The sequence below is a fragment of the Centrocercus urophasianus genome, unplaced genomic scaffold (assembly GCF_019232065.1).
Source record: "Centrocercus urophasianus isolate 14NV4802_14NV808 unplaced genomic scaffold, USGS_Curo_1.0 seq_36, whole genome shotgun sequence".
Classification (NCBI taxonomy): domain Eukaryota; kingdom Metazoa; phylum Chordata; class Aves; order Galliformes; family Phasianidae; genus Centrocercus; species Centrocercus urophasianus.
This window is the reverse complement of record NW_024884933.1, coordinates 3,121,651-3,134,210: the sequence shown is the minus strand read 5'-3', so window position 1 is coordinate 3,134,210 and position 12,560 is coordinate 3,121,651. Positions and strand designations below refer to the sequence as shown.

The following is a 12,560-nucleotide window of genomic DNA, read 5'->3' as shown; positions in this document are numbered from 1 at the left end:
GCCTTCAATAGCCGTTTTAGTACTCAGCACAGTTGTTAGATGTGACACAGGCTTCCTATACTTAAGTCATCTTCAAGCTCCCTAGCATGTGAATGAAGCTCCAGCAGTCCTTGTCTGCTCTGCAGTTAAAAAAATGAAGATGTGGTAAATCACTGCTTTGTTGTTTTTAATCTTCGTGTGTGTGTGTGAAGACAGCAGGGTGAAAGAGGTTTCTTTCAGTGGTAAGAATGTAAGAGAGCTCCCTAGGACTGGCCACAGGGGGACAGAAGGGAAGGTGAGAGCTGGAGGTGCTGCCTCTGTGTTCCCCTGAAGACTGTGTCATGCATTTTATTTAGTTGTAGAGCCACAGGATGATCTCACAGTTCTGCTGTAGTGAGCATCTTGGACACTGAGTCATTACATTCCTTTGGAGTGATTCAACTCAACAACTTGACACTCGCATTAATTTTACGGCGCAGATCCCTCAGCTTCCTTCTGTAAGCAGGGGGGAGCAAGATGTGCGAATAGGGCGCTATCCTGAAAAGCTGCAAGATCACGTTCTCTTCAGTCAGGTCTAACCTTTCACCATCTCTCCAGCAGCTTTCCTAGGTTCTGCTGAGTTGCTTTGTTAATTTGACCGTAGCATGCTGGTTTCACCCACGCTTGGAAGCTGGATGCCCTGCCTTCTTGCATGAGATGCTGACCTCCGTGTCCGTGCATTATCTGCAGGGATCCCATGCGCTCAGCTCTGAGGTTACTGCCATTTTTGTGTAAACAGAACTTCAAATAATTTGCTGCCCGCTGGATCGCCGCATTATCTTCCCTCCCCCCATCTCATCTTGCTGTAATACCTTCTTTGGTGGTACTGGTGATTGTAGGAAGCTTGCAACTTCATTTTAGGCAGGAGTACAAGAAGGGGATTTCTTTTAAGGTTTACATTTCCTTTGAAAGTGAGATTGTATCTTCCCTTCTGAATTAAAAATTAACTCTAGAAGAAATGTTTGTGCTACTTAACTGGTTAGCATTTATTACGGCCACGTTGTCAGTTTAAGACGCGAGGTTTGCTGCTGTGCTTGTGTTTCTCACAAGGTGTTTTCCCATCATTTATCGCTGCCTGCAACAGTTGATGTGGGGTTAAGCCTGATGTTCCAGCGACTCATTTGGAGATGTTCCTTTCAGAGCTACAGGCACACATAGCACGTTTTCTATCTGCCTGTAAGTACAGTTATTGTGCGCTCCTTTTCAAGCATGGCAAAGGTTTCTTGTTCTCCATAGCTTTATGAACGTATTACCAGAACGAGTATTATTTCTGATAAAAAGAGAGGAATTTTGTCAAGATGTCCACTCTGTTCTAAATTGAATCAGAAGAAACTGAAGATGGCAGAGATATTTCACTTTGAAAGGTGACTACTACACAGACGAAGTTGCTCCTTTTCATAAGGGCTTTCATTCTATATATCATCGTGTTTTAAGAGAGACTTGGGTCAATAATACCATGCTTTAGAATTCCCTAAATACATATTTACACAATAGACCTTAAAATATATTAGTCTATCATGTCAGCTCCTGTACACTTCTATCAGAGATGTTTTATGTCCTTAACATATGATACAATAAAACTTTATTTTATGTAGCGTTTTTCACACAAATTGTATCCTGAAATGCAGCGTGGGGTTAAATAAGACTCTCACAAGGTTAAAATTAAAGAAGCTGGAGGGTGCAGGGAAATTAAGGGGTTTGCATGGGGAATATTTACGTAAGGGAACAGTGCGAATCTGGATGGAGAGACTGTAGAGCCGGGAGGGAACGGCTGTCAAACACTGCCCGCCGGGTCCGGGGAAGGCGAGGGGGTGCGAGGGAGACGTGACGCGTGTGCTCCTGGAACAAAGAAACCGAGAGCGGGGCTGTGCGGAGACCCTTCCGAGAGAGAGCAGCAGAAGAGAAGAAGGGAAAGCCTGTGGAAGGGAGGGCGGACGGGCGGCCGGGGCCGCGGCACACAGCCGTGCTCAGTGCGGGCAGCGGGCGGGCCGTGGTGCGAGGGCAGCCGGGCTCGGTGCGGCTCGGCTCGGCTCGGCTCGGCTCGGGCTGCTGCCACCCGCTTCCAGAACGGCGTTTCTTGGTCACCCTGCGAATGTAAATGAAGCGAGGTTTTTGTGTATGCGATAATTATAGATAAATGTATTTAAAGTAGATCTGGATTTTGTAGTCCTCGGGAAAAAGAGGAAGAGTAATTTTTTTCCCCCCGTCCCTGTCATGTGTTCATTTTAATGAGCAATTTTAAAAAATTGAAAATAAAAGAGGAAAATGAATAGGTGTTGAACCAGCCTGTGATATGTAAATGCCAACTAGTAATTACCTAAAACCTCAATTTTCTTTCTGTTTCATCTTGCAAAACATTTCATTTCCACCGAGTGAAAACACTTCATTTGGGCCCGGCTGCCGGAGCTGCGGCGCGCCTCGGCTAGGGGGAGTCGTGGCTCCGCGCTGCGCCCCGGGGCGCGCGGCCTGAGGGCGGCGGGGGGCGGCGGGGCCGCGGGCGCTGCCGCTTCCACTCAGCTCGCAGCCGCGGAGGTGTCGGCGGGCTGTGCCCGGCACCCGGCGTTGTCCCTTCGTACTTCTTGCGACCCCTTTTTTCTTTCCTTTTGCCTCGTGGTCCCGGCTCCTGCCCCTCGGGTTCGGTTTCGTTCTTTGCTTTTGCCCTCTCCGGTTCTGACTCGTGCAAATCTTGCTTCGAGCTGTATTCATTTTGCTTTTTGCGCTGTTTTATGTGATGGCTTTTTCTTATTTAAAAACTTTTTTTTTCTGCACAATCTGGACATCTGCCAAACTTTGTCATTTTCTGAGTTACCTCACAGTAGGAATAAATTCCCGATTCTGCCCTGGTTTCGGTGGAGCCATAGGAGCTTTGGGGAGCTCCTCTCCCCGGCCGATCCCTCTGGGGGAGCACAGCCCCCGTGGGACACCCCCAGGGCTCATCCTGCGAGGAGCACAGCGGTGTCCCAGGACCCGGCCCCGTGAGCTGTGCCTGGAATTGTGAGCACAGTGCCTCTTTAGTGAGATATATGGCTTCATAATTAGCCCCCTGCATTTTTTCACGAGTGCTAGCATCAGCGTTCTATGATGTGTTTCTCTGATTAACAGCTGCTTTGCAACTATATCCGTGTGCCGCCGATAACGATGTTTGTCAAGTTGGTCCTGACAGAGCACTGATTTCTTGCTAAAATGCGGCATTTCTGTTGGAAGGGGTTTTCTTGCTCATCGCAGCGCCAGGCTTTTAAGTCAGCCCTTGTTAAAACGTAAGTTGGCTTTAGCCTGACGCTTGTTAACAGGATTCTGGGTATCTCCTTTAGAGTAGGAGTGCAGAAACCTTTCACAGACAATTTAATCTTCTGAGCCTTGCAAACGTACAGCCGTACACTGAGGGGGTGTTGCTGTAGGCTAATATATTGATCAGTTCCATTTGCCCTATGGCTGTGGCCTTCTGCTCTGGCTGAAATAGGCTGAGCGTTTGTTGATACTGCCATATTACTGTTTTTTAATATACTGGGAAAAAAATTAATTCCAACTTCTTTTACATACGTCATGTATATTGCCAGTGTTGATTGCTTCCGCACATGTAATGTAAACTGTCTGTGCATAGTTCATGGCCTGTGCCGCCTCTGCTTAATGAAAAGAAGTGTTGCATTTAAACAGATACAGATCCACTCAGAAAGACAAAATACCATCCCCTGCAACGTATAATTCAGCCCCAACCTTTACATCACAGGTCATCTCAAAGTCTCAGTCTATCAACAAATGCTGTTTAGTAATAACCTACAGAGGGTTCCCAGCATTGGGAAATGTGTCAGAGCTCTTTCTGGCTGCACTCCCGGCAGCTTCCAGTTCTCTTTTCTGTGTAGACCTCTGTTACCAAACCCTGTGGAGCTTTTAGTGACGAGGGTGTTTTGTTTGCCATTTTTGTCGCTTCAGGGTTGTTTAGGGTTGGTTGTTGTTTTTTTTCTTTCAGATGGTAGAAAGAAGGCATTTGCCATTGCATTTTAAATTTCACGGTTTATTTTTCTAATGCAAGTAACTGATAAAGTAGCTTAGATTGCTTTCCTGCAGCGTTGAGCATACTAAGAAATAAGGTTGATTTCCCCATTAACACCAAAGGGGGGGGGGAATTAGGAACGAGGGACCTTGGCTGTAACAGCAAAGTGCCGTGCTTTGGCCCGGAATTTCACCGGCTTGCTGCACTCCCACAACATCTGCAATAAAGTTCCTGTCTCCGTTTTATATCTTTGACATTGAAGCAGAATATTTGGCCTGAATTTATGCAATTTGGCCAGGCGCAAATACAATCCACGAATAGTCGCATTCATCTTCTAATTAGAAAATCAAACTGTAGGAGAAGACCTGCAGCGGGGTTCTGCCCACCGGCTCCAGTCAGAACCCCATCTGTGAGCACCGCAGAGCAGCGCGCATCTCTGCAATTAACTGCCTTCTGAACACCAGCTATGCTGTTCAGTGAAACACGTAACCGATCCTCTAGATGAAACCAGTCTGCTGGCCGGGCTGTGCTGGCAGTCTGAGAATCACAGTAGTGATACAATGCACATTATTTGGCAGTGTCCTAATGGCAGAAAAATTCGGAGAAGCGTTACAAACGCTACAGAAATAGTACAGAGCAGTGTTAGCAGCTGAGTCAGAGTGCTGTTTGCTGCACGGTCTTGTCAGGGTTGCATCTTCTCCGTCCTTTTTCTGATTTTTTAGATTGTGGGCTGCAGTTGCCCTTTGTACGCCAAGAAAATGATCCATGGAAGGCTGGAAAGTTCCTGGGTGTGCATGTTGAAAATACTGGCATTTTGACACGGCCAGCATCGGTTCTTGAGTTGCCCACGTATGGGAGGTGAATGGGGGAAATGCAGAAGTTTCGGCTCAGCCCGCAGGAGGAAACGCAAACACAAATAGGAGAGTGCGGCCTTATCGGATGGAGTTTGGGATTTTCTTTCTATAAAGTTTGTTATTGCCTGTAATTTTATGTTGTTTAAGATTAAACACTTTGTGAATAATGCAGGAAATGATGCAGGGAAGAGATAAACCAGAAGTTTATTTTGGAGGGAATTTTACTGCTGAAATGTTTACATTTTTTTACTAGGCAAAAATAAGTTTTAATAAAGAGTTAGAATCAATAAAACGTTAAAAGGGTTGTGATTAAAATAGCACAATGAAAAATACCGTTCATTTCTTACAGGCTGTTTTGTGCTTAAAACCTGATAATTAAAGCTGAAAGCTCGCTGGCTTCCAGGTCTGCGGGCCTTTTGTGCCTGCATCTCCTCGCTGAACGTGGGAGGGAGTGTTGAGGAGTTCCTGAAGAAACAAACAAGTAATTACTGTTAGGAGGAAAGTGGGTTTGATATGTTTGCCTATCTGTTGGTTTGCTCTTTTGGGCATCTTTCTTATTCAGCGTATTACCTGAAGGTTATTAGTTGGTGTGCTTCATATTCCTGCATCCAGCACAGCAATAGCGGCTGTGATTTGCCTGTCGCCTGCGTGCAGCCAGAGAGATCAAATACACGTCAGTGAAACCAAAATGTGCTTTATGGGGGGTGTTGTGCTGTAGTGTTTGATGGTTCAAAATCACTGAATGTAAACTTAAAAATAATGAAGGAAAATAAGAAAAGGGAAAGAATGAAAAATACCCCCTTCATTTTATCCCCCCAACTTCAAAGAGCGCCGGGACTTTGTCAAATTCCCGTTAAAATAAATATGTCAATTTCATCTCTCTGCCAAATTCATTTATCATGCTTTTTTAAAAGGTGTTTTCTGCTTTACCTGATGTTTAAATTGGATTCTCTCGTTTATGCTGTTCTTTGCTGTATCCCCCATGTTTTTCTTAAATGAATTAGTAATGACAGCGTACTCCATCATACCCTCTCTACAGCCACTTTAAGGGAAGCCTGGTGATCTAAACCTTTTAACCTATTAAAGATGATTTTCCCCAATTGAATCAGACCCACCACAGGTGTAATAACTAATCATTTAAACTACACCTGCTATTATGTATTTTTAAGCCATTATGTGTGTTGGATAGATGATAATTCATGTTTATTGCATTGTCCAATGGATCCGTTTTGCCTACACTAGCCTGATTAATGTATTTAAAGAAATAAGAGATGCAATTTAAAAAAAAAAAAAAAAAAAAAGAAACATTGATGGAATGCACTGAGGAGTACATTGAAAGTGCCATTAAACCCATCAGAACTTTGCTCTCTGACCAGAAATGCATATTCGAAGGGTTTGATTCAAACACAGAATGAAACTTAGTGATTTCAATAGTGATGCTGGTTTTCATTCTTCCGCTGTGAAAATTTTTGAAAACCTTTTTGGAGCAGAATTCTCGAAACTCTTTGAATTCTTTAGGACTTCCCTAACATAGCTGTGACGTGTGCCACCATTTTAGGAGGAGGCATAGGGTGCAGTTTGGGGGGGAAAAAAGCTCCTCTTTGGAAATGCATGGTTATTTTTAGCTAGAGTGGAAGGAATTCATCTCTTCCACCAGCTGACGTGGAAGGTGCATCGCCGAAGTGCCCTTAACTTCAGGCAAATGATTCCCCTTGATGCCACAGCCAGAACAGATGCCTTTGTACAGAGGTAAATTGAATCAGCTGTTTTCCACCAGTGCAGCAACATGTAATAACGTGTGTAATCATACAGGAGGGTATGTGGAAAATTGACCTCTGCCACATGAACAAAAAAAGGAAATACCTTCCACTGGCACTAAATCCTAATGCAAAAAACTGATGCTATTGTTGTTGATGCCGTTCAGTATTATCCCAGACTTCATCCTTTGTTTGGATAAGTGGTTTGTTTTAAGTGCTATGACACCTTAAAGAAGCACGTAGAGGAAGTCAGTCATTAGACAAAAATAATCTGTGATTTCTACCGGGGTGGAACATGAAGTAACGGCTCACCAAACCATTTATGTCATGAAAAGTGACTTTATTTATTTATTTTCATTTCTGTTGTTGTTGTGTGATCCAAAACATGGGAAGTTGCTTCTTTGCCAGTCATGATGAGCTAAGGTTTATTTACTGCTAGCAGTTCAATTGAAATGATGGCAGAAAAGACCTGAATCTCTTAAAATCTGCAGGGAGCAGTCAGATAGAAAAGAAGTGTTCTTCCTAGCAGCAGTCTGTTGTTGCAGATCGCATGTAATGTTTGGAGGCTGCCATCAGCTATGGGAGCCAGACAAGATAAGGAGATCACTATAAATGACAGAAACCTCCAAGAATCTTAATGGAGACTTTTGTGCAGGTCAAGCTGCTGAAAGAGCAATTCAAAAAGCGACTTCTGGGTCGAAATAGCATAACTGTTCTGATGAGAGCGGAGCCGCAAACTGATGTTCATTGAACTATTTCTGAAAGTTGGATTGGTGTCAGCTCCAGACTCTCTCCATGTGTTAGATGCAATGCCTTGCTTTGCGGTACAGAATGCATAATGAGAAGTATGAATGACCATTCCTAACTTCAATCTTTTTCTCTCTTCTCTTTCTCCAATCCTCCTGCCCTCATCAGATTGTGACAGCAGTGAAATTTTTACAGAATCCCCGAGTCCGCCAAAGTCCAGTTGCAACCAGAAGAGCATTTCTGAAGAAGAAAGGTATGGATTCTTTAAGTCTGTGGTCTGCTGATAATGGGGGAGTTTGGCTTAGGGATAAAGCTAAGGAGTATTGCTATGGAATATTGGCTGAGCACTAAGTGGGTAGTCTGTCTGAGAAAAAGATGTGAAGTTTATAAAAGATACCACTCTCTTTTCTTCCATACCGACTAGAGCAATATTGGCTCCAGATGTGGAATTGTAAAATACAGAAGACACATTGGAAGTTCTCACGTTAACTATTATTGCATGTTTTCGGAGATGAGGACGGTTTGGAGTTGTGGACGAGTTGATCGGTTCTAGCCTTGGTGGCATTGGCTTTAGAATGACCAGCTTTGAGGTGAAAAGGTCGGATGTTTCTGAACAGAGCCAGGCAGAGGAGAGAAGGGCAAAGGACTTTGTGAAAGTAAACAAGGTCAGGGTAAGGTCGAGCTTGGGGTCAGCCCAGCTTTCAGGCTGAAATGGTAAAATGCTGGCTGGGTTTGCTTATTTTCTGTAGTAGAGACAGAGTAGATCCTGACAAATTCTATGTTGTCTTAGACAGGTGGAACATACTTTTTCCACTGCCTACTTGGGAATTTATTTTACTTTCTGATTCTTCAACAAACTACATTTTGTTTATTTTTTTCTTTATATTAAAGTGTTTTGTCAAGATCTTACAGTGCATGTCAGGTGAAGTTCACTCCGTATTATGCTCCCTTCCATGTTATGCTACATTTCTAGGACCATATTGCTTAGATCTTTAATGTAAGATGCAAATAATTAGGACGGTCTTACATTGGAGTTAATTACATGCACTGTGGAACACTTAAAGCAGTTGGAACGATGCTCCAGACTTCAGAGGGGAGTGACCCGTGTGAACACTCAAGATATGAGTGCTTCAGAATACATCAAATTCTATAGCCAAGGATCTTGGGTTTTAACAAGTAGAGAAGCCTATGGAACACGTTAACCTGTTTGAGGATATGAACTGTTTATTGAGATGCCTCAGACCTGATATCATGAGATGGAGATTTAAGAATATGTTTTTGCTCTGCTCATCTTGGACACCAAAGGACGTAGAAGGCCATGGCAGTTCTGTGTTTTAGCAATGTTGTCATGACAGGTAGTTCATGGGTACATCAGTTCTCATGTGATGATCTCACTGCTTGTCCTAGTGGCAGTTAGAGTGTTCCAGCCCCATGCTTAGGTATGTTGCTTGCCCTGCCCTGCCATCAGGATGGCATTAAAATTTGGAGCCTCTTGGCTGCTGTGCTCCATGAGTTTTTCCTTGAAATATGTGGACCTACAGGGAGTAATTAATCATAAAAGCTCAGGGATTTCAACTCTATCATCGAAGCAATGAAGCAAGGGAAAGCTGAGCCTAAAAGCTGTGCTGATTACCCGGGGTAACCTGATACAAAATCTATTGTTGCCGAGAGATCCTTAGCCCCCAGTATATCGTGCAATATTATAACTGCCTGATCTTCTCCTGTGCTGACAATGACCAGTTATTCCTCATTTTCTCTCTCAACACAGCTGGGTTAGAATTTCATTTGCAGAAGGTATTTAGAGCAATTTAGAGACAAATGTCTCTGGTGTTTGCTCTGCACTTCCCCACCGCAGGCTTCGCTGAACAGTTTTTAGTATCAGGAGCTCCATCTAATCTGTTTAATTTTAATAAATCCCTGACTGGGAGAAGAGGAAGGGTGGGGAGATGGAGGCAGAGAGAAACTGTGGCCCGACTAATACTTCTTATGAATTACTTGTCTAATAATTACTAAACAGCAGAAATGGTTTGGTATAGCTGTTTGTATGCTCCTGTTTGTTAATTAGCTCTCCTTCCCTTTGTGCTAATTATTTGTTTGAAAACTTAACAGTAGGAGGTGGGAAGGAGCAGGGTCCAGTTGTGCTTGTAGCCAGCAGTCATTGGAAATACAGCCATATGGAATCAGAGCACTGAGCTTACAACGTGATCCCTGTCCAGTGCTCGAGAGCAAAGGGTTCCTGCTGTCATTGTATCTATGTGCTTTAGCACAGGGGGGCAATTATTCCTGAGACCGTTGTGTTGTGGCTAAATCCAGCCTGGATAAATGAGAGATGACTTGGCTGTTCCTGCAGTCACTGTAATCCCAGTGGCTGTGCTTATCCCCATTCACAGAAAGTTGGACCATCTGCTAGAGAAGTCTTCACTGCCAGTCCAAAAAGCATTTTAGAATACAGAAATCATTTAAGTTAAAAGAGTTTAAGTAAAAATAAATGTTGTAGGGAGTCATGCAGAGCATGCAGAGATGCCCCTCTGGTTTCTTCACAGCTGCTTTGGTCCAGACTTCTTCCAGCAGAGAACGTAAGAGAGAGCCCTGGCCTTTTTATGGCACTGGTTCTAGTTAAAAACTGAACCCTGTGTAAGGGAATGCAGAGGGAGGCCATGTGCCCTGCCTTTGCAGCAGCCTCTTGTTATCCCTGCTTCAACCTGTGAGAGCTACAGGAGTAGGGCTGGATGGAGCATGAGCTGTGGGTGAGCTTTCAGGTCCTGCAATCTTTTTGCCTAGGAAGTTTCCCTTCGGAGACTTGCAGAGATGGTTCTGCTTTGAATTATGATTTTTCTTCGTCTTTTTGTTTTTTGGGTAAAAATTCCAATCAAATTTTACTTTATTTTAATAGCATTTAATATAGGAACTGAAGTTCTCAGTACATTTCACCAGCTGCACTGGGTCTGGTTCCTTGTGAAACAGTAGTTGCAGCAGCTGAAAGTAGCCTGTCCTGGTTACTCATCACAGGTCAGGGGTTTGCTGAACTGCTCTCAGGAGCCTGCTCTGCCTCTGCTGATGACAGTTGGGAGAGTGAGGGTGTCCTCGATCTGTAAAAAGGTCTTTCAAAAGTCAGATGAGATTTCTGTGTTGTCTTGAGCACTTTCAAACTCCCAAATACAGAGACATTAATGAGAAACATGAAGTTATTAGAATCATTTATCATTTTCTTTGAAGCTTACACTGGCATTTTGTGTAATTTATGACATTTCCTCCTTTTTATCATGAACTTCTTCAGATGAAGGGAAAAACAGCTGTTTCCCTTCAGAGTATCTGAAAGAAAAGAAAGAAAAAAGATGCTGTTTGTTTTTTGTCCAACTCGCTGATTCTGCTGATGACATGCCACAGAATCAGCGGCGCCTTGGGAATAATTAGACAACATGTGGGGCTTAAACCCTTGTGGAAATGTGTCTGTCATCTAACTGTTGTGCCTCAGATGTCCTGTATTGCTCAGCTACCCATCCACTAACTCATGTGGCTTGTTAATTTTGTGTACTCCAAATCTGTAACTTCTGGCCAGATGGTCAGGGTGGAAGTGCACAAAGCATTGGAGGGCCTTTATTCGGGGTGCTGGTCTTGTGTCCCAGGGAGGGGAGTAACTGCTAGGTGGAAACTTCTTATGTAGCCTTGGATGAAGCTTTTTTTCCTTGGTTGCTGGCTCTCTTCATTTGTAAAACGAGTACAGCAATGCCTTCCTGGTGTGGGATTGTGGCAAAAAGCACACAAGGAGCTCAGAAATGAGTTACTGGTGAGTGGAATTGCAGCGAGGAGAAGTAAATATTGCTGTTGAGTTGAATTGGTTGGGAAAGAGTCCGCTTGGAAGGCTGAGCAGTTTTGAGGAGACACGCTACCTGGTTTACTGTTTTATGTTCATATGCATGTACAGAACTCTTGTTTGTCAAACTCTTGCTCGGTGGGATGTGCTGAAGGCTGCTGGTAGTGCTGCCCTTTGTACTGGTGTGCTGCCTTGTAATCTGTTTCATTACTTGGGCAGATAGGAAAAGAATGACTGCACAGCATTTTCGTGTGGGCCTTGCAGGTTTGTGCAGTGCAGCAGGGTCAGGCTGTGATGATTTCTGAAGAGATGAATAAATAATTTAACTGTAGACGCCTCTTCCCGATGAGAGCTCAAAGATACCTGAGTCCCTGGAAAGAAATGCTGTCAGCCCCAGAATATCCAGTAGAAAACCAAGTGAATTTTCTTTTTTCTGTAGTCTACATTCTTGGAAGTTGAACTCTTGTCTTTTCTTCTTTGCCAAAGAAACCAAAGTGGATCACCTTGAGGACCTGAGAGAAGGGGGCACAGCCTGCTGCTGGAGGGCTTTAAAGGAAGTAAATTCTTCAGCACATTTCAATTTCACCCTCTTTTATTACTTTTCTTTTTTATAATTTAAGTCCATTTCATGAGGCAGTTTGCATGTCCTTGAATGGAATCTCGTTACCATGAAAGCTTTTTTAGCATTGATTTCATAACAGTCTTAATTTAATAGCGCCGTCATTACTGAGAAGCCCTGAGAGTGAGGCCCTGGCTTTCCAGGTCACTGACCTTTTAATTACAAACCTTGTTCTGATGGCCAGGTTATCGACAGGACAGCTCCCAGCTTCTGCCCCCACTATGAAGATGAAAATAACTGCCTTTCCTCCCCCACTTCAGAAAAGGGAGGAAAAGAAAAGTAACCTCTGGTGTTTCCAAAATTAATTTTCTCCTTCAGCTTTACTTTGTAATTAATTCTTTAACGTGTCTTAGTGAAGCTCAAACAGTTTTTACAAAGCTTTTTCTACAGTGCAAGCTGATGGAGTCCAGTGACAATTTGTGCAAAAAAACTGTAGTCAGTAACCTATGTTGTCAAGATACCTATTTGTACTTAGGATACCTGTTTGTAGCTATGGCCCTCCAAAGCTTATGCTTCCCTGGAAATGACCAGTTTTAATACAAGAATGTGTGATTAGGCCGTAAGTGCAAAGTATTAAAGGAATGCTGGGTGACTTGTCCTTCTCTTCAAACGTGCTGACAGGATATGGATTTAAAAGCTGATGAAGAAATGGATTGAAGGCCTGACTTAGCTGCACAACTGATTGTGTGAGTGAGCACTTGTCCTGTTTTGTATGTGCAGGTAGGGCAGCTCGTCCTCTGGTTGAGTGATGAGTGTTCTG

The 12,560-nt window shown here is 43.6% G+C and overlaps 1 protein-coding gene across 1 annotated transcript in view; it reads left to right on the top strand.

The window, feature by feature from the left end:
- PEX14 (peroxisomal biogenesis factor 14) overlaps nt 1–12,560 on the top strand; it is a 72,537-nt gene that overhangs the window by 25,432 nt on the left and 34,545 nt on the right. Inside the window, exon 3 of the mRNA XM_042831647.1 lies at nt 7,536–7,620. Within this exon, the coding sequence (XP_042687581.1) occupies nt 7,536–7,620 (85 nt within the window). The remainder of the gene's footprint in view (nt 1–7,535; nt 7,621–12,560) is intronic.